Genomic DNA, 20,824 nt, shown 5'->3' on the forward strand with positions numbered 1-20,824 from the left:
ATCCAAGGACTCTAGATAAAGCAGAGAAATACTAAGATTCCCAAGAATTCTTTATTGCATGTATATCTAGGTGTTGGAGGAGCATTTTACCTTCACAATGAGGCTGTGAGAGGTCACATAGCTTCCAGACTGAATAGCTACCGGTATTCAGACCCAGCTTCCCTTGGTCCAGATTCAATATTCCAGCCATTACAATATCACAGAGACTGTCTCCAGACTATAGGTCAGAAAACTACCAGCACTTTCTGCCTTGGAAAATTATTCCCATTTAGTGATTGGTTATTCAGCCAGAAAATTAACTTGAACATGCAAGAGGATGCATTAAACCCTTCTTTGCACACAAAATGCACACAACTTGGCATGTGCTTATCTGAGCCTGCATTGCCAAAACAGCCCTCTAGTTCACGCCAGCTTCTTTTGGATTGAGTGCTTTGGTGAACCTCCTTACCCATTAGCACCTCATTTGTTATCACTGTCACCTAGTCACACTGTCTCTTTGTTGCTTTTAACCTCCCCCCCCCCCGCCCCCAATTTCCCTGTTGAGCACTGTTGACACTACTGGAACATTACTCTGCATCTCCATCTCTCCCTCTCATTCCAGGCTGGGGGCTGCACAGACCCTGACACTCAGTTCCCTCCCCCCCCACACACACACACACTAGCACAAACATTTTGGCAAAGCAAATTTCTCCTCCTTATTGGTATTCGGCAAATCACTCACAGCACCCAACCTCTTGGCTTCTTCTCACAGAAGGGCCTTTGTCAGGTATGTCACTCCACCCCCAAAACCCTACCCCCAGTGTTGGGAGGACTGTGAGAGGGAAGTGCAAATGGAAACACTGCTATTACTGGTGACAGGATTTTCCCTCACTGAGTGGGGTAGGGTGGGGGAGGCAGTGTAAGGGCAGAAGCTTGTACCATGTCCCAAATAGGCTACAACCAGGAAAATCATGCCAGTTGATTAAAAAAAAATATGGGGTACACTCCAGAAATGTAAAACTGAACATTTCTCCTTCTGAGAATAGTTTACAAACAATCTGGTGATGATGAGGCAGTTATGTACTCCATTTTTATTATACCTTGCTGATTCCCTTAATTCAGTGTGGCTCGAACCCAACCGTTGTAAAATGAAAATCTGGGCACAATTGCCCCTTGATCTGCAACACTGATACCCACACCAAAATTATGGGCATCTGCTACATGTACAAACACTCCCGATATACAGGTGGCAGCAGATGGAACACAGTAATGAAAATACAACCAAGTTCCAGAGATGTGTGGTGAGCACGGAGCCAAAATGGCTCAAGCAAATGCAACCAAGCAGGCAAAAGTTCAAGCTTTGATATGAACAACCGCTGGGAGTAAACACATTGGGATTTTGCGCAAATTGTATTTGCTAGCTATTTATTTATTTATTTATTTATTTATTTATTTATTTATTTATTTGATAGAGGTGTGCATAAAATAATTTCTGAAATGTTTCTCATTGTCATGTTCTCTTTTATCTCATTTAAGTAACAGCACTACATGTGTTTACAGTTTATGGAACTGGCAACCTAATCACTTGGTATTCATGACACTACTAAGCGATTCACTGATGTTATTTATTAATTCTGTCAACCAGAATTCTAAAAAGTTTGCTGACAAACAACACGTCTGGTCATGATACAGACAAACAGCATAGGCTGAGATTCTGCCTCAAATGTTCATGAATGGAAGGATATCCATCTGTGAAATTTTAGGGAGTTTCATTGCTTCATTCATTATATATATTATACTGTTTTCATTGCACTGTTTCTAATTTTGCAATAAAGCTTCATTGAACTATTCGTGGTATCATATTGTTTTTGGTGCTTTGCTCCTGAATTTCTCTAATTCAATTTTATTCCACTGTTGGTTGCATCTATTATGCTGTCTATTGCACTGTTTTTAATCGTGTCATTCATCTTGAGTATCAGCAAGGAAGGTGAACTATAAACAGAATGCAAAATGTAAATAAATATAATCTGTGAAAAGCACACTTTCCTGCCTCCCCCTCCCTACAGCATACCTCCCAAAATGTTGCTCCAGGGGTCAGGAGCCTTGGGGGAGGGGGTCAGAGGTCTACTGTGTGTGTGGAAATTTTAATTGGATCAAACCCCACAGACTGCAGGATAAGAACATTAGGACCAAATCAGATATTTCTCAACCATCAGTGCAACTGTGGCCAACTATTTTTTAAAAATGAAAATAAGCCAACAGAGACTTTGATCTGGCGGGAGCAGGGTGGGTTACTTAGCCTTATCAGCTCTAGTTACTGCCCCCACAACTCCTCTTTTCCCAGTTATTCTCCCCTAACAAATGTAAAAGTTGCTAGGGTTGACATTTTGAGCAGAAAAACAGCCAGAAGTAAATAGCTTCAGCAGTTCTTTATGAAACCTTCCCCCAGTCAAATGTGCAGTCTTCCGGGTCTGCTTTTCATTTAAAAAAATGTTGGGAGACTGTCACCCAAGTCTGCTATGTAATGGCCAATTCAGCTCTTATTTAGAAGGCTGTTATTGTGATAGCCATGCTAGAAGGGTTCACAGATGAGCAGACAGGGCATTGTCATTCATGTGGCATTGGCTAAAACAACAACCTTGCCTTGTATACACTAGCTGGCTATGGCAGCTGTCCAGCCAAAAGAGCAAAAAACACAGACAGTCACACTGCATGGCCAAAGAATCCACTGAACAAGAATATACCGGGAGGCAGGCATGAAACAAGCAACATCTGAATACAGAAGATGGCAATGAGTGAAAGTCTTACTTTCATTTCTGGGAAAGGTGAACTCTAACCACCGATCTCAGTTGCCTCACTACTATGTTTCCATACACCTGGCTGTATCCCTTTCCCGTCTGTTTACACTTTATGATGGTACTATTTTTCAAAGGCTCCTTATTATGCTCATAACCATGTTAAAGAACACAGCAGTATGGTCCACCTGGTGGCCACTACCTGGCAGCCCTCTGAAACAAGGCAAAGGAGCTCCACTTCCAAAAATAAGGTTACTAAGTAGTTACATGTTTTCTTTTTTTTAAAAAAAAAACCCTATTATATGCTTCCTACATTCTGTGGGTCTTAATGCAGCACACATAGGGTTCCAGCAGTCTCCTATCTCAGACCAGGTCTGCTAGCATATGCAAAATTGCTGTTGCATTTACTTTCAGATGAGAAGGTATATAACAGTGGTGGCGAACCTATGGCATGGGTGCCAGAGGTGGCACTCAGAGCCCTCTCTGTGGGCACGCGCGCACAGAGTTTGTCATGTGGGGGAGGGGAAATCACCCCCCCCACACACACACACACACACACACATCGAGGCTGGCCTGGGCCACTGGACTTGATGTGCGTGTACCTCAGCAAGCAGGGAGGCTGGTGGGCCTGGTGCCTGTGCTCCAGGTGGCTGCTGCCCGGGAGGCGGGGGGGCAAAGGCGGCAGAGATGCTAGAGAGACACAGAGTGTTGCATGTGGGACTTGCTGGAGGCTACAGCAGGCTGGCCCCTGCTCGAGGGGTTTATTCAGGTTAAATTGCTGCATGGGCACTTTGCGATAAATAAGTGGATTTTGGGTTGCAATTTGGGCATTCAGTCTCGAAAAGGTTCGCAATCACTGGTATATAACGTTCCCCTGCATACGTGTCTCAATTTTTTTTTAATTCTCAGGACTTTTTGTAGAAATGGGTTCAAACACCCAATTTGCCTAAGTTACTGTTTGCCTTTGAGAAAGAGAGAGAACTGTATTATACTGCTTATGGTAGTTTGGCCTCTAATGCCAATTGGCTGAGTTGGTATAATGGCATTGAAACTTCACAAACATTCCAGTTTTACCCAGTGCAATGTCCAGGGGCAAGGGGGGACTGCGCCCAGGGCATGCACGCGCCCTGCACCCCCGCCACGCTCCTGCCGCACACCGCCTATGCCCTCGTGCCAATGCGCGCCCTGGGCGTTGCGCCCCTTGCCTTGTTGGTGCTATGCCACTGGCAATGTCTTCAGAATATATTCAGTCTATTTTGTGAGCAAAGAGTTTTTTTTTTCAGTTTCACATCATCCTGTTAACAAAAAAAAGCTTTGTGGGGAAGACTGATAACTGGGAAGAGAACTTAGGAAGCAACTTTAAAAGTCCACAGAACTTAGTGGCAAGGTGGCTGAGGGAATAATGTAGAATGAACAATACACCAGTGCGTGTGTGCAGTGGCAATTCTAACAGGAATATATATGTGTTTAAGTTCCCACATATATTTTAACTAATCACCCAATTCTTTAGCTGCTTTTTTTGAAGGTTGATTTTTCCAGACAGAGGTGTCATATCACTCCTGATCTAAGCAAAATATCAGAAGCTAGGCAGAATATGCACATTACACCTATTCTGCAATCACTGTTTTTGGTTACCAATTGGTTACTGTGTTCAATTCAAGGTACTGACAATCACCTCCAAAGCCCTATATGATCTTGGACCTACATAATCACAGGACCAGCTCTCCAGCTATGTTGCATCATGACAGCTTTGCTCTTCTAAGCTAAGCTTTCTGAAGATACACTCAGCAAAATAAGGTGACCAACTCAAGAATTTTCTGTTGTGACTCTCACAGTGTTGAACAGCCTGCCTGAGGAGGTCAGGAATGATCTCACACTTCTGTCATTCAACAGAATGTGTTTAAGAGTTCCGGAGGGCATTTGTGTTAAGGGAAATGAGCTGCTGTATAATGGAATGGTTCAAGAAGGCACTATTACAAATGGAATAAGATCTGATCTAGTCTGCTACCACTATTTATTTTATTCATTATCTTGCCATTATTGCACTGTCTTCTACTTTTGTAATTCCATTTTCTGCATAGGTCATGCCTTATGCTTTTTTTGTTGCACTGTTTTCATTTTTACAGTCCTAGCCATATTTTATTGTTTACTAGATGTCTTACGATGCCTGACTGCATTGTTTTATATTATGTAACCCATTTTAAATCTAAAGAAAAAATTAAATAAATAAACTTCACTTTCCCTGACAGACTTGATTTGGCTATATAATGCAAACATATGAGCGAGAGAGAAAAAGTTATCAAATTAGGGTTTAGCTTATACCCTTTTCACTGTTATTTTTTAAAAGAAAGGCAGGCAGAGTTGGAGGCAACATACAGGCACTGGGAAAGGATCAGACAAACCTAATCCTGTAGTGCTTATAGGAGGGTTCTTTCATTCCCCCATACCCATTCCTGACATAGATTATAACTGCATACATTTTAAATTGAGAGGGCTAATTCTCTGGTCATTGGCATGGGTTTGAGCTATCTGTTATTAGATTTCTGCCTTTGAAGACAGTTACAGATTTGATGCTAATTGCTCTGCTGCCAACTTTGGTTGAAATGTTGCTAGCTGATTACTGCAATCACTGTCTCTGGAATTGGGTTTTGACACCCTCTGATGTATAGGTTATGTTTTTTTTATTCCCTGGTTTACAATTATTGCAAGGAGCTCAGTATGAGCTTTTCAAAGGGTCTGCTCGTGAAAGCTATAGTCTGCAATTTAATGTTGGGGAGAGAACAGAGGGAATATCAGAGATTGCAATGGAAAATGATTTTGGAATTATTAACCGGCACATCATCTCCTATGTTCATTCTTTCTTGTTTCCCATTCCATCATGAGCCATGTGTTAAGTTCAGTTTTTCATCACACTATTTGTTGGGATTTCTTTTGAATTTACTTGCTGAAGGCAAGGACTAGGAATACTATGCATCAGGAATCCCCAACGTTGTTGAGCCCGTGGATGCTTCTGGAATTTTGAGAATAGTTAATGAGCACTATCATGCAATGGCTTCCATCATGGGGGAGGGGAGGTGTCAGCCAACTACAAAATGGCAGCCGTATAGGGGCTGGTGCTAGTTGCAAATGTTAGAAAGTTCCAAGTCAAGTACTGTCCTAGAGTGGAGGCAGCTGTTTCAAAATGGATGGTCCTGCAATACACAAATGCTATGCCTTTTGGAATCTGTTGAAACAGCTCCTAATCAAATTAAGGAGAGGAAGCCAAAACTGGCTCTTTGCTTTGGGGAAGAGATGCTTTTCCCCAAAAGCAAGTGGGTGCTAGAACACTAGTGAGTGTTATCTGGGCCGGATCTATGGGAGTGAGGGGGAAGTGAGGGATGGCAACAGAAGGAGGGGAGGCTCAATTGTCTAGAAGACAGCACACATGCACCCCACTCCCCCCAATAAGGCTTCTACTAGGAAGTGGGAGAAGAAGAAAGAAGGAGATTTCCAAAACTCAGAAGGGAGTCACAGTCCTTGGTAAGGCACAAGCGGCGTGTGTTATACAGGCTAGACTATGGCAAATGAAAAGGAGGAGGAGCTAAAGGTTCCTAAAGAGATGTTCAAAGATGTCAAGTTCTATTCTATGCAGTGGGAGACATAGACCCACAGATCTATGGGCCTCACTAATCTCCCTTCCTCCCCTGGTCAAGGCATCCTCTGCTCTTCTACCTGCAGAACCTTCCAGTTCCTTGTCTCTCCCCCAACCCGCATTGACAGAGGCCCTGGTAGGCTTTAAGCACACAAGACTTGCGGGGGGGAGGATTAGGGTGACTTCTAAACAATCACATGGGAAAAAGAGATTTGGGGGCTGGTGACCCTTAATGATTTTACAGGGATGGCCAACCTATGGCACTCCAGATGTTCATGGACTACAATTCTCATCAGCCCCTGCCAGCACGGCCAATTGGCCATGCTGGCAGGGGCTGATGGGAATTGCAGTCCATGAACATCTGGAGAGCCATAGGTTGGCCACCCCTGGTTTAGAATGTCTAATGCATCCCTCTTTCCCACCTCCCTGAGCTCTTCTGAGACCTCAACTAAGCATGGCTCCAACTGTCTTCAACATTTCCTAGCATTATCATCTTTTCCAGTGACTAAGTTACGATAGCTTCAGTTTAATCATTTTAGCTTCTAGCAGAATAATCACAAGATAAAGCTTTCATTGGGCTGTACCTTATCAGGCTGCGAAGAAGCGTGAGGTGTATTTGGTGTTTCTCATGTCAAAATTATGTGTGATGTATTTTTTAAAATAACCTGGAAAAGGCTAGGCTAGGCTAGGCTGAAAAAAATTCTCCTTTTTGGGATTGTTATGCGTGCATAGGGGTTGAGGGAATATTCAAACATAGACAGACAGACAGACAGACAGACAGACTAATACAAAAGTGTAATTATTTAATTAACAGTCCATAGAGGTCAACATTAACATATTCCATCATTTAAAAGAGTTGTTGATTATACACTGATTATATATGTAGATATAAAGAAAAAATATGTATATAATACATGGGGGCATCATTTTGTACTTTTGCTCCCCTTCAGAAAAAAAATGTAGATTCAGGCCTGAGCACTATGGTAGCCATAGGGCCGTGGTGGCGAACCTTTGGCACTCCAGATGTCATGGACTACAATTCCCATCAGCCTCTGCCAACATGGCCAATTGTAGGGGCTGATGGGAATTGTAGTCCATAACATCTGGCGTGCCAAAGGTTCGCCACCACTGCCATAGGGCATAGCTGATGTTGGGGATCACCGCTAATGATTGTTTGAAATACCTGCACTCTGACTTCTGTCAGCATATGTACTGTCATGGCAACCATTAAAAAAATACAAAAATATAGGGGAAAGGAGGGAAAACAGAGTTGTGGCTAACTGTACCGGCTTCTCTGCTATCACTTCATTCTATGTCTTGTGATATCATAGATGGGACATTCAGAGATCTCAGCATCCGAGCAGCACAGGACAAACCTGCAGCTAGTCTTATTGCACTGTGACTTTCTTGCAAGTGAATCCTCCCATGAGTAACAGAACATATATTTGCATATGCCACCTCTGAATCTGAGATGATTTGAAAATCTGCTGCCATAGCAACCAGCATAGCCACACCCTAATACTAAGAAAGAGGGATTCCTTTTGTTTGACTAAATAATTATGCTTTAACTTGGAACCAGTCCCAATAGCAAGATCCACCTCAGCATCCCAGTACCAAAACTGGCAGTCCTCCTCTTAGGCATTGCCGAGGGCTGGTATCAGTGTATATCAGCAACTATATTCACAGAAAGGGGGAGAATGATGGAAATTTACTTGACTGAGTGATTGCCAAGGTCACCTTCCCGCCTTGGTAATTTTCCTTGATGGGAAGCAAGATTCATTTTTAACAGCTCTTCATTTTCACAGCGATACTGTCCTCCTGCTTGTGTGAGACTGAGGGAAGGGGGGGAAAGGCCCAGCCCTTTGTTCCTCCGTCCAGTGCTGACAGTTTAATTAAACCCCATTTGAGACAGGGTCAGCAGGGTCAGGTGCTCTCCAGCAAAATATCAACTATGCACCATTTCCAGGCACCAAGGCTGCTTAATGGGACACTCTCCTGAGGACAAAGAGTATAAGTTTAAGGACAAGCATTTCTCTATGTTCCTGTTTTGCACATTCACATGTCCCCCATATTCCTAGAATGAGAATACACAGGCATATATATTGGCAGGCTATGCAGAGAGCCATATTGGCATGGTGGACCTCTGCAGAGAAGATCTGGGTTCAAAACTCTGCCTATTATGAAGCTTACTTTGTGACTCTGAGGTTAAATCACTCCTTCTCAGCCTACTGTAGGTTATAGTGGGCTCCCTAAATCACAGTGATGCATTGTTTATTTATGTAGGCTATTTATAGGCTGCTTTTCTCACTGGGACTCTAGGCAGACTTCATAGTGTGAGTCTAGTACAATCAATATGATGGGACATCCAATGAACACTACAATAGGGTTACAACTACAGAAATCTGAAACAAACCTGAAACAAAGAATAAGCATGTGAACACGGAATGTTATATGGCGTAGAAGCTACCAAGTGTGGCGCCTACTGGGGTGAGTCCAATCATTTTTATCCAGCAAATTTTGGCTGTGGGTTTTAAAAACCCATATTTTTTTGGTAAAGCCAAATAAAGTCAATTGGGGGGTGGGGTTTCTAAAACCTGATCCTGTATATTCCCAAATAAAAAAGATTGTGCTCTTTCCCCCCACCCCCGGTTGCCATTTCCTAAGTCCATGTGGACCTAGGAAATGGGGGTAGGAGCAGGAAGAGGACTTCAACTGAATGCTGGACTTTAGTCTAGCATTCAGGTGAACCTCACCTCCACTGCTGCAGTTCCCCAAGTCTACATGACAGAAGGGAAACTTCAGCATTCAGTTGTGGACTCCAGCATTCAGTTGAAGCTCTTGCCCCCCTCCCAAGCCAGAAAAGCTGAATCGTTTTTGGCTTTTTCAGCATTTGGATTGTTTAATTGGTAAATTAAAAACCACAAAAAAGTTGATAAGGCTTTTTTTGGGTTTTTAAGATGATTCACTGCCCCTACAACTCATTTACAGTGAAAGGCAGCAATTCAATAGCATAGGCCATAATCCCTATCCCTTTACCAGTGCAACCTTCTGAACCATCTAATCACAGTACAGTCCTATTTACTTGGGCAAAAAAGCAGGAGAGTGGAGCCTGGTTAACCTCATCAGGGAAGTTATTCCATAAGACGGGGGCCATGACAGGGAATGAGTGAGTACGAACAATGCATGAACTCCTTTTATTTTTTTTAAAGGAGCTCCTTTTCCTTTAAGGAGGTGATAAAAATACTACATGCAAATGCTGTAAAAGGAATGAGTGCACCTTGTAGGATAAATTCTTGTTTCCTCATGTAGAGCCCACAAAAAACAGCAGCAACCAAACAGTTTTATATATACAAACATGTGCATATCAATTGATCAATTCTATAATAAAATGTAGATAACTAATTCAGAGCAGCACCAGTTTTTGCCTTTAGCTAATACTCTTCTATTTCCTTGAGTTGTGTCCCAAGAAATTTCCCCTAAATACAGTCTCCTACCCTAACCATGTAATCTTCTGAATCTAAATATATCAATTGTTCTGCCCATGACACAGTACATTCCTCATCTAGACTTTGCACAAAACATCCCAGCAAAAGGTCTCCCCATACATGCTGTGACCATTGCTCTCTTACTGAATCTCTCCCTCTGGCCAGAGCAAACAGTAGCAAATACATTGTGAAGTTTCGGAAAAGGTCTCAACTGTTACATTACAGTGCCAGAGCTGCCATATTAAAAAAAAAGTCATTCACAAAAAGGGACTGCATTACAAATTCAGCCTGTTTTAAAGCAGACTGTCAGGGCTTCCTGTGTGAAATAGTTTTGAGGAGGCGGTGAGAATTTGTTAGCTCTCATCAAATACTACCCTCAAGGTTCCTTGAGGGAAGCCCCATCAGTTAAACCACCCCACGTCACCAAGATTTCAAGCAAGAAACTAGTTTAGCTGAAAAAAAGACCATCTTTTATATTCAAAGGGGCTTCGATGCTCTAGAATAGTAGGCTATCTTTTAAAATGAGGCACATAAAGAGGATGGTTGGCTTCTGGGGGTGATGCCAGCTTCAGCTGCCTACATAAGCATTCCTATGTTACATGGGCTTACTAGGTTGGTATTGTGTGTATGTGTGAGGGGTTTTCAAGGCAAGTGAGAAGCTGAGGTGATTTACCATTGCCTTCCTCTGCAGTTTTCCTTGGAGGTCTCCCTTCCAAGTACGATCCTGCTTAGCTTCTAAGATCTGATGAGATCAAGCTATACTATGCCACCTTTCTTCTGGTTGGCATTAGACAGAACTAAATAAAAGAGGTTAGGAATTTTGATCCACACCATGAAACCCCTGGCCTTAATTTCACCTCCATACACTGTTAGGGGCTCATTCTCTTTGTAGCTTAAATAGTTGGAAGGGGGGTTGCAGTGAATTACTGTGTTTCCCCGAAAATAAGACAGGGTCTTATATTAATTTTTGCTCCAAAAGATGCGTTAGGGCTTATTTTCAGGGGATGTCTTATTTTTTTTTCCATGACTATTCGCCCCCCCTCGTGACTAGATCAGCTGCACCAGGGAATCTGTAACTAGGGCTTATTTTTGGAGTAGGGCTTATATTTCAAGCATCCTCCAAAAATCCCGAAAAATCATGCTAGGACTTATTTTCGGGGTAGGTCTTTTTTTCAGGGAAAGAGGGCAGGATCAGAAGAAGTGCTTTTCCTCTAATGGTTCTGACTACGGCCCAGATACCTCAGAGGGCCAGAAAGAGAAGCTCTCAAGAGTCAGTGGGGAAGTTCTGCCACATTTTGATGCTGACAGGCAATGAGAATACTGAGTTCTCACTAGGGGAAATGACTTTTTTGTTTACAAACTAAAATTCTCCTGCATTCTTAGGGAGTCTCTTCAGTGTACAGAATCCCCTATCTTGTTTATGAGTGGTCTGGTATTGGTGCTCAACAGACAAAGCATCATCAAATTCACTATTAAATGGGGTGATTCAAGAGAACTTAAATCCCATAACATTAATGGGGAGGGGAAATAATCACTGTATACAAAGTTTGTTAGCCCATAATTTCAGAATCTGAAATCATGGGAAAAAAAATATTTTAGGGGTGGGACACCAACCCAAAAAGTCCTAAACAAAATATTCCAGAAACCTTTACATCTATAAAGTGCCACAGAACAGTAATTCCCAGCTTTGTAGAACCCTTATTTCTGAAAAGCCCATATCCCCAATTCATGCATCACATCTATTTCTTGCGTAATTTATGTGATTGTGAATTTAGGCAATATTCAGGCCATAAAATATGGAGGTTGTGTCTTGTGATTGTTCCATTGCAAAAACTTTGCTCATATGCTAGCATAATCTAACAAATGAAATAATGAAAATAAGCCAGACCTAAACTACGCCGCTTTGAGAAAGAAGAAACGTCTCTGGGGCTTAAGCCATTCACAATTCTCACCCTATGTGGTTGAATTCCTTAATGGGAATATGCATACATGTGCATATACTGGATCCCCTCATATAAGTCACAAATGTCTATATTTCTATTTATCCACAAAATATAGTCTATATGGGGGGCAGGGGGTGCCCTGACCAACAACAGTGAGCAACTATGTAGGAGCAAAGTTGCTGGCCAATGGCAATGTGCCAGATCACATCATCAATTGCCATGGTAATGGCTGCCTTTTATGGGAATTGGCACAGGCCTATCCCTCTCTTGTCCTTTTAAATAGCATACAAAACAGAGGAAACCATCTCCTTTGCTGTTTCCTTTCAGACTCTTTCCTAGGGTCTTACATTTGACAAGAAGGTCCTGGACTGTGTTGGGAAATGGTTGCTCATACCTTCCCCTCATTTTTTGTGTTTGAGACTGGAAGCCCTAATGACTCAGGGCAAAAATGATAGAATGCAACCAAGCGCTCCTTAAAATATAGGGGAGGAAAAGAGAAGTAAACTTTACAATCTGAAACTCACACTTTCCTCATGTGGTTGGGCCCTCTTCCCCAGTGTAAGAATGCCACCCACTGGTTAAAAATGTTGGGAATTCTTCAATTTTTGTTAAAATACAGAGGCTCTGATGGAGAAAACAGGACCTTCCACACCTGTTGTGTATAGTTTCAGGATGTCTGAAGAGACTTTTGTGTATATGTGAACAATCTTGATATGTTAGATCAGGGATGTCCAACTCTGGTGCCCCAGATGTTCATGGACTACAATTCCCATTAGCTCCTGCCAGCATGGCTAATTGGCCATGCTAGCAGGGATTGATGGGAATCATCGTCCATGAACATCTGGGTGGGGCAGAGTTGGACACCCCTGTGTTAGATCAATGGTTCATTTACCTTCTGACAATAGCTAATTATTTACACTTTACAGGAATCAAACAATATGACAGGATGTTAACAAACAGTTCCATTCTCTATCACTGTAATCAAGGTTATGTCTTCTTGTTAGTAGCTCCTTATATTTTTATCTTCCACAATAGTACTGCATCATGCTTTTTAAAATCCCTCTGAAATGACATATGTAGTATGTTCATTATTTTTAAATGAAGAGACACAAAAGTAGGGAAACTATAACTGACCTAAGATGGCTTTGCAAATTTATTCCGTATCCCTGATTCACAGAAACGAAGTCTTCAGGGCTGCCACAAAGACTTCAAGTCATGCCTATGCCAGGAGTTCTGTGCCTACCGAGAACACTGGAGTTATATTCAGATTGCAGTTGCAACATGCATGGAATTGGGGGTTCATCCTCCTTTGCTCATGCTATTTCCACACTGAAATGGCCCTGGGGAGCAGCTATTTGCGGCATTTGGAAACTTCTGCATAGCTGTCATTACACAGAATTTTCCCAACAAAGCAAATAGCAACTCCCCTGAGACATTTCAGTTGGTAAAAATGCCACTGGGGGAGAAGGCCTTTCTCCGTGCGTGCTGTGCATCCGGGAGGTGTGGGACTGCCAGCACCTGGGCCAGTGGTATTGTATGCATTGGCCCTTACAGTGAAGAGCCAAGCACATGTACAAACAAGAAAACATTACCAGCATGTTATTGTGATTGAAATGTTAGCAACTGTTTTAAGATTTTGATTGTAATTATATTACAACCAGAAGACATTCTTCCTTCTAAACTCTCTGTGTGCATATGTAGTAGATTCTTAAAATCAGACAACCCTCAAAAGAGAAGGGAGTAGATCATATAAGGAAACAAAAATGTCATCATATCCCCTCTTCTCCCAGCCAATGCTTAAAAAATATATATATTACCAAAGCCAAAACCTTCATCTAAAGTTATCCATTGGTTCTACTTTTAAGGAAGTAGCTCTCCTACTCTGACTCCTGTTCATACACCTTATCTTCAGTAATAATAACTTTTATTACTCAAGCAGCTCTTCCTGGCTCAGTAGCATTGCCTCCATCCAGTATGTGCTAATGAACTGCTGCCGCTACCATCCCACTGTGATTTTGACAGTTTTGTTAGCAGCTGCCAGTGCATAGAAGAAAACATGCTATGGAAGTCATTGCTACTTTCGCATTTAGAGAAGCCATGCTTAAAATATATAATTATAAATAAGTTTTATAGTCAGTTGGATATTTAAAGATATCAGCACAAGCTTTGAAAGAGGCAGTTGACAAAGGAAATTTGATATTTCCCCATGTTACTTGTACATTTTACATTTAATGTATAGGCGATTAGCTTTTTAAAAAGACATTGAACAGAAATGTTTTACCCCTTTCCCAGCTCTTGGCAAATAGTAGCAGGAAAGAGACGCTATTAAATACTATTTAACTACAGAACCTGATGCAATTCATATTCTTATGACAGTAATAGAGATACAATGCAGCAAGGAAGAATTCCAATTCTCACTCACACATGCCTTATCTCATCCATTTTTGTAGATATTCATGTGTACCTACAATCCTACACCATGGGGAGGGGGAACCCCGACTGACACCACTGAAGCATTTAGGATGTTCCCTCTGGCCAACATTGACGGGACAAACAAACATGCCAATGCATAATACTCAACTCCAGTGATTCACTCACTCATTCCTCCTCAAAGCTGGAGATGCCTTCTAGATTTATGTAGTAACATTGTCATGTCTGTTCCATCTTCTCACGTGTTCTGCTCACTGGCCAGTGGAAAGCCATCACTGCTCCACAAATGCGTATCTGTGGTCTAACCCAATTTTCCAATGTCAAATCTTATCATAAGCAAGAAGCTCAGTTGGTCAGAAGCAGAATGACAGCCACAAAGCAGCTACTATGATCTACCAATTAAGATGTTCACACAGAGGCGTAGCTCCAAGGGAACAGGGGGGTGCATGACGCGCCAGGTGCGCGCCCATGTGGGGGCGTGGCAGGGGCATTCTGGGGTGGGGGCAGAGGACGCACTGGTGCACTGGGCGCTTTCCCCCCTTGCTATGCCTCTGTGTTCACAGTCCAATTGCTTTCTCCAGAAATTGTTTCTACCACTGACAAAGTCATAGGAGAACAGATTGGAGGTTGATGCCACAAGTTCTGAGCTTTCCAGTCCCCCACCTCAATTTCATACATGTTCTAATATACCCACAACTAAGCATGGCTCCAATTGTCTTCAAAATGATACCAATGAGAGACAGCACAATGCAGTGGCTAAGGGTAATGGACTCTAGTCTGAAGAACCAGGTTTGTTTCCCCACTCCTACATATGAAGCCTGATGGCTGACCTTGAGATAGTCAGTTCTCTCCGAACTCTCTCAGCCACACCTAGTTCACAAGGTATTTGTTTTGGGGAGAAGAAGGGAAGGACTTTGTAAATCACTTTGAGACTCTTATGGTTGAGAAAAGTGGGGTATAAATCCAAATTCCTCTTCTTCAATTCTTCCTTCTTAAAGTTTGCCTTACGTCATTCAAATGGCATCCCTTCCTTTGAACAAGGATGGAATGGATTCTTGCCAAAGAACTTTTCTTTCAGACTCTTGAAGAGTATCTGTATTTCTTTCCTTGCTGCTAGTGTTTCCAAGGGCACTTTTAGAGGACAGCTTCAATAACTGATGATGCTTCAATTAAATCAACAGGATTTGGTGCACTTTACACCTAAGAAGACATCCTGACATGCATCTTTAGCTCAAACTGATTAATCAGTTTAATACAGGTGCCATGGCTACTCTGGCACAAGCCCACTGACAGAATGTTAAGATGGTACCTCCTTTTTTCAACAGTACATTGATGGGCAAAGAAGGCATCTGAAATGGCTGATCAGTGACCAATTTCTAAATCTAGCTGTTGTCCTACAACAGTACTCAGTCCAGCAGTTAATTCATGAGCATGCCTAAACCCAGATGGAATTTACAAGATCTCAAGAGCCCATTACAAGTTTCATGAGCAGGCAGCATCAACATCAGTTTGCCTTGTGCCATCTAGCCCTCTAGCTGAAACACCACCAGACAAAAATGAATGTTGTGTGGTTTCCGAGCTGTTTGGCTCCTCTGAAGATGCCAGCCACAGATGCAGGCGAAACGTCAGGAGAAAATGCTACTAGAACATGGCCATACAGCCCGCAAACCACACAACACCCCAGTGATTCCAGCCGTGAAAGCCTTCGACAATACACAAAAATGAATGGATTCTCACCAAACATGTTCAGGCAAAGAATCAACCCCACAAATTCAAACAGTTGCTAGTATATGTTCTGATAATCACACCAATCATCTCCAACACCTGACACATCACACATTCAATGCTTCTCTTGTTGCATTTATTCTTTGGATTCTTTGGATTTTTTGGGCATTCCCATTCTATGTCTGCATTACATACCTCGTATCATTCTTCAAAAGAATAGAAAAGCAAAACAAAAGAATAACAGGCAAGACACTCTGGGCACTTACAGCCGTGACAAGGCTTGGTTATTCTGGAACAGGAGCTCTGGCAAAGTGTGCAGCTGGTTCCGATTCAGGCGCCTGGAGAACAGGAGGAAAGAAGACATTATAAAAGCACTCATGTAAATCCTGGGGTTGTGACAATTCAATTCATTCTCAACCTGCTGCAGGATATGTCCTAAGAAAATTTTAAGAGTGGTCATGAAGCACAGCTCCACTCCCAATCAGCTAAGGGATACCAATGTTATCACATTCCACTGCCTTGGTTCACAGTTGTTAATCTCTCAGTGCAGCCGAACAAAGGGGATAAGCAGAGAGAAGTGTGAAAGTTAGGCCACTGTTAACATCATGGTCCCCTGAACTATACTTCAGTTGCAGTGAAGTAAACTACTTTAAATGATGAGCTAACTTACAAGATCTAGGCCCTTTCCGCACAGGCTGAAAATGTAAAGTAGATGTGAATTAATGCTATGTGGAGTAGCAACTGAAGTTTTTTAATGTAGGTTTTTTCTTCCACACCTAACCTACATTCCATGGAAGGTATCCGGTCCTGCATCGGATTCAAGAAAGCCGACATTTCCACACTACCGAAAAATGTTGTTGCCCTTGATTGCCATGGATGCCCTGATTGGCTGTCGTGCCATGCAGGGGCAGGTACTTTCGAATGCTTCTCTTGGTCTAACATGACACTCCTGTCTTCCTATTGGCTACCATTATCTCGTGCTTTCTCACGGGGGTATAACGAGATCTCAGAAACCTTCCTTCCAATTGCCTATCGTGCGCTTGTGCTCCACATTCCCACACATTAAGACTTGACTTTTTTTTAAAAAGGACATTTTCCAGCAGATCTGTTGGCAACCCAAAAGCATGAACCGAGTTCTTTTTCATTTACAATGGAGTGGCTCTCCACAACTGAGCACAAAACATCCTTGGTTGGAATGTGTCTTTTGAAAAAGCAACAAGGACCTGGCTATTTTTTTTTAGATGAAATTCTGTCTGCTTCAAGACTAATGAAAATAACAGAATACAGAGTTGCACAACAGAATACAGAGCTGGTGCCTGCATTTTAAAAACAAACTGTAGTATTCTCACTTCACTGGGGTTATTAACTATCTTGGTGATTCTGATCTACCCTCCCTTCTATTCCAGCCCCCAGCTTGTCATGCCTGGATCCTCCTCCTCCCCCCTCCCCCAATGAGCATCTCCGAAGCACAGGCTGGTTGCATCCAAAGGGGGGGGGGGGCTGTCTGGGGGGCACATTTCTGATGCACAGTTTCAAACATTCAGGGTCTCATCAGGAGACTGCCCTGATGACCCCCCCCCCCAGGTTTGGTGAGGCTTGGTCCAGGGGAACCAATGTTATGGACCCTCAAAGGGGGTGGCCCCATCCTTTCCAATGGGAGCTAAGGAGATGGGGCTACCCTTTTGAGGGTACATAACTTTGGCCCCCCGAACCAAACTGCACCAAACTTGGGGGGGGGGACAGTCTCCTGATGGTACGCTGAAATTCTGGTGCCAATATGTCTAAAAACGCACCCCCTGCTGGCACCAATGACCTGGTGCAAAGAAATGGGTCGTGGTGGGGTGGCTGCCCATGGGGGGGGGGCACCAACTCAGGTTTTACCCAGAGCTCCAGTCTGCCTCATTACACCCCTGGATAGCCCCCACCCCTCCACTGTAGCAGAGAATCCCCTTTCTTTTACAAGAGCATCTCCGAAGTACACACTGGTTGCATCAAAAGGGGGGGGGGGCAGCTCTCTGCTTCTTATGGACAGCCTCCCCCGAGTAAACAGCATAACAATAAGCCGTGTTCCCTTCCTGCCGATCCAATGAGTGCTACGGAGAGATAATGGAAAGCATGACCGACCGCAAGGAGCAGTAAAAGGCGAGTGAGAGCAAATCGAAACCTAAAAATCTGCACGTGCAACTCCAATTCAGTAGTGCCTTCTGATTGGCTGGGTTGAATTGCATCACAGCTTGGGCGGGCACCTTGAAAGTGGAGCAGCCACAAAAGTTTTACACACTAGCTGGGCACATCTGGAGTCAAACCAGGGTTTTTGAAAAAACACTACATACATCCAGGGGCAGGAAAAAAGTGGGGTAAATGGCTAGATGTGGTGCAAATCAGTAAGTGAGCAAAACTAATCTGCGCTAGGGGGCTTGACAGTGTGGAAAACTTGTGGAATATGGAGCAGCCTCAAATAATCTAGATTAAACCTGTAGTGTGAAAAGGGCCCTGGTCTATAATTTTGTGCTCCTGTGGGAAAATTTAAGTTTCACCACCCTTGAACCTTAGAACTATAGCCTGCTGGAGCTAAGATAAAGTCTTTGAAGTTATGGATGCCTGATTTGTAAAACCTGTGTTTGAGGTTCCTTGCCCGCTGCATTATCACATGCCCTGCAAAAAGCAGCAGCTAGGCTCAAACAGCACTAAATTTGCCTTTGCATTGAATGGTCTTTTGTACACTGAAGAATTCACAGCCTAATTAGAACCCTATTTGGCTGATGCTATCCAATTGACTATTCCTTCAGATTCATCTTATCTTTGCAAATGCATTCAGATTACAAAATGTAGGTATTTAAATAATTTGATTTTTAGTCAAATTGGAGAGGTAGAAAATGAATAGGCAATTGAAACAAGCCAAGGGCTGAGGCAGGGATAGTTGGTTAGGATCACAAATTTGTTCTCCTAGGTATATGGCTTAGATAATTCAGGGGGCGGTCATAAGAAAAGGCCTGTAGTAACACTGTTTGAACTATCAGTACTAAAATGAAAGTGTCCACCGCATCCTGTGGTCAACTGTTGAGGCTTCACTGTATCCTTGATCTCTATACTGCAAGCCCTATTTGCCATTTACTGCAAATTAGGATGGCTGTAAAAACATAAGAACGGCTCTGCTGAATCAGACTAGGACAGTGATGGCGAACCTTTTTGAGACCGAGTGCCCAAACTGCAACCCAAAACCCACTTATTGATCGCAAAGTGCCAACGTGGCAATTTAACCTGAATACTGAGGTTTTAGTTTAGAAAAAATGGTTGGCTCAGAGGCGTGCGTTACTCGGGAGTAAGCTTGGTGGTAGTTGTTGGCTTTATGCTTTTGAAGCAACCATGCAATTCTTTTCTAACGGGTGAATCACGACCTAATTTTGTGAAGGAAGGTTTTTACTCCAGGAAGCAAGCCCCATTGCCAGCAACCGAGCTTACTCCCAGGTAAAGGATCGTGCTTCAGTTCTTTGCATGAAAATCAGTGGGATTTAACAACGCTTAACAGGGTTACCTATACTGCTTCCCCAAAACTAGTTATTAGGTTTAATGCTAATAATCAAGCCCAGCGGCCCAGGCCAGCCTAGATGTGTGTGTGGGAGGGTGATTCCCACCCGCACATGATGAACTCTGTGTGCGCGTGCCCACAGAGAGGGCTGTGAGTGCCACCTCTGGCACCCGTGCCATAGGTTCGCCATCACTGGACTAGGAGCTGATCTAGTCCAGCACACAGTTTCACAGAGCAGTCAAGCAATTGCCCTGGAGGGCCAAAAACCAGGGCACTGAGGCCAAAGCCCTCCCCTGCTGCTGCCTGCCAGCAGTGCCTTCAGAAATTTGCTGCCTCTGTATGTGGTTCCACGTAGTGTCAGAAAGGTCAGTCATAGCTACCACAGACAGAACTGGAGTCTTCTGGCAGCAACTGTGATGGGTCAAGGGAAAGGAAAGGTGGTATATTACAGCTGTTGTACTGAAAAGATGAAGAAGTTGTTGGGTTCCTGTTTGTGTCCTGTCCCTGAGTGAATGCATATTGCAAAGAGCTGCTTTAGATCCAAAAGAAACAGTGAACAGATTGGGAAGCATCTGGGTGTAAATGCCAGCCAGGCTGCTCAGGCCTGGGTGTAAAAACACTTAGTGCTCACACCATCTGCTTGTGCCAGAAGGAGAGTGCGGGTAGAGAGAAATGGTTCCTGGTATAAATGCTGGTGTTGGCTGCTTATGGCCATGAGCTTTCCCTCCCTATTCCACCTCTGATCTACCTAGGGCCACAGATGTAGCAAAATCCATTACTCCAAGTCCAGGAATGGCCATGTGAGGTGAGGAGACTGAATATAGTAATTTCTGCTGGGAATTATCAACTCTTTTCTCTCTATATTCTCCCTTCCCCAATTTTCATAATGTGTTCATGATCAAGACACTTACAGTCGCTCCAGCTCTTTCATGTCATCGAACACCCCTCGCTCCACCACACTGATATGGTTTTCCATCAGCTGCCTAAAAAAGTGATAACAGAATCAAAATTAGGATAACACAAGGGAAAGAGCAGGAAGAAGAATGCATATTGCAGAGCTGCTTTAGATCCAAAAGAAAAAGCTCCCCCTTGGGACAAGGACCAGTTCTATTTAGGGTTGACGCTCACACACTTACTCCCACTCAGCAATAGACTGCTGTGACAATGGGGAAGGGAGAAAGTACTACAGGGGAGATAGTGGATAAGGATCACTCACAGAACTCTCAGCTGCTTGAGCCCAGAAAAGTCATTCTTGTTGATGCGGGTGATGTTGTTCCCATTCAGCTCCCTGCAAAGAAAAGGAGACA

The 20,824-nt window shown here is 43.2% G+C and overlaps 1 protein-coding gene across 1 annotated transcript in view; it reads right to left on the bottom strand.

The window, feature by feature from the left end:
* SLIT1 (slit guidance ligand 1) overlaps nucleotides 1–20,824 on the bottom strand; it is a 139,549-nt gene that overhangs the window by 93,627 nt on the left and 25,098 nt on the right. Inside the window, exons 2-4 of the mRNA XM_048505212.1 lie at nucleotides 20,734–20,805; nucleotides 20,429–20,500; nucleotides 16,255–16,326 (exon numbers count right to left, since the gene is read on the bottom strand). Of these exons, the coding sequence (XP_048361169.1) occupies nucleotides 16,255–16,326; nucleotides 20,429–20,500; nucleotides 20,734–20,805 (216 nt within the window). The remainder of the gene's footprint in view (nucleotides 1–16,254; nucleotides 16,327–20,428; nucleotides 20,501–20,733; nucleotides 20,806–20,824) is intronic.

Source organism: Sphaerodactylus townsendi, linkage group LG08 (assembly GCF_021028975.2).
Source record: "Sphaerodactylus townsendi isolate TG3544 linkage group LG08, MPM_Stown_v2.3, whole genome shotgun sequence".
NCBI lineage: Eukaryota > Metazoa > Chordata > Lepidosauria > Squamata > Sphaerodactylidae > Sphaerodactylus > Sphaerodactylus townsendi.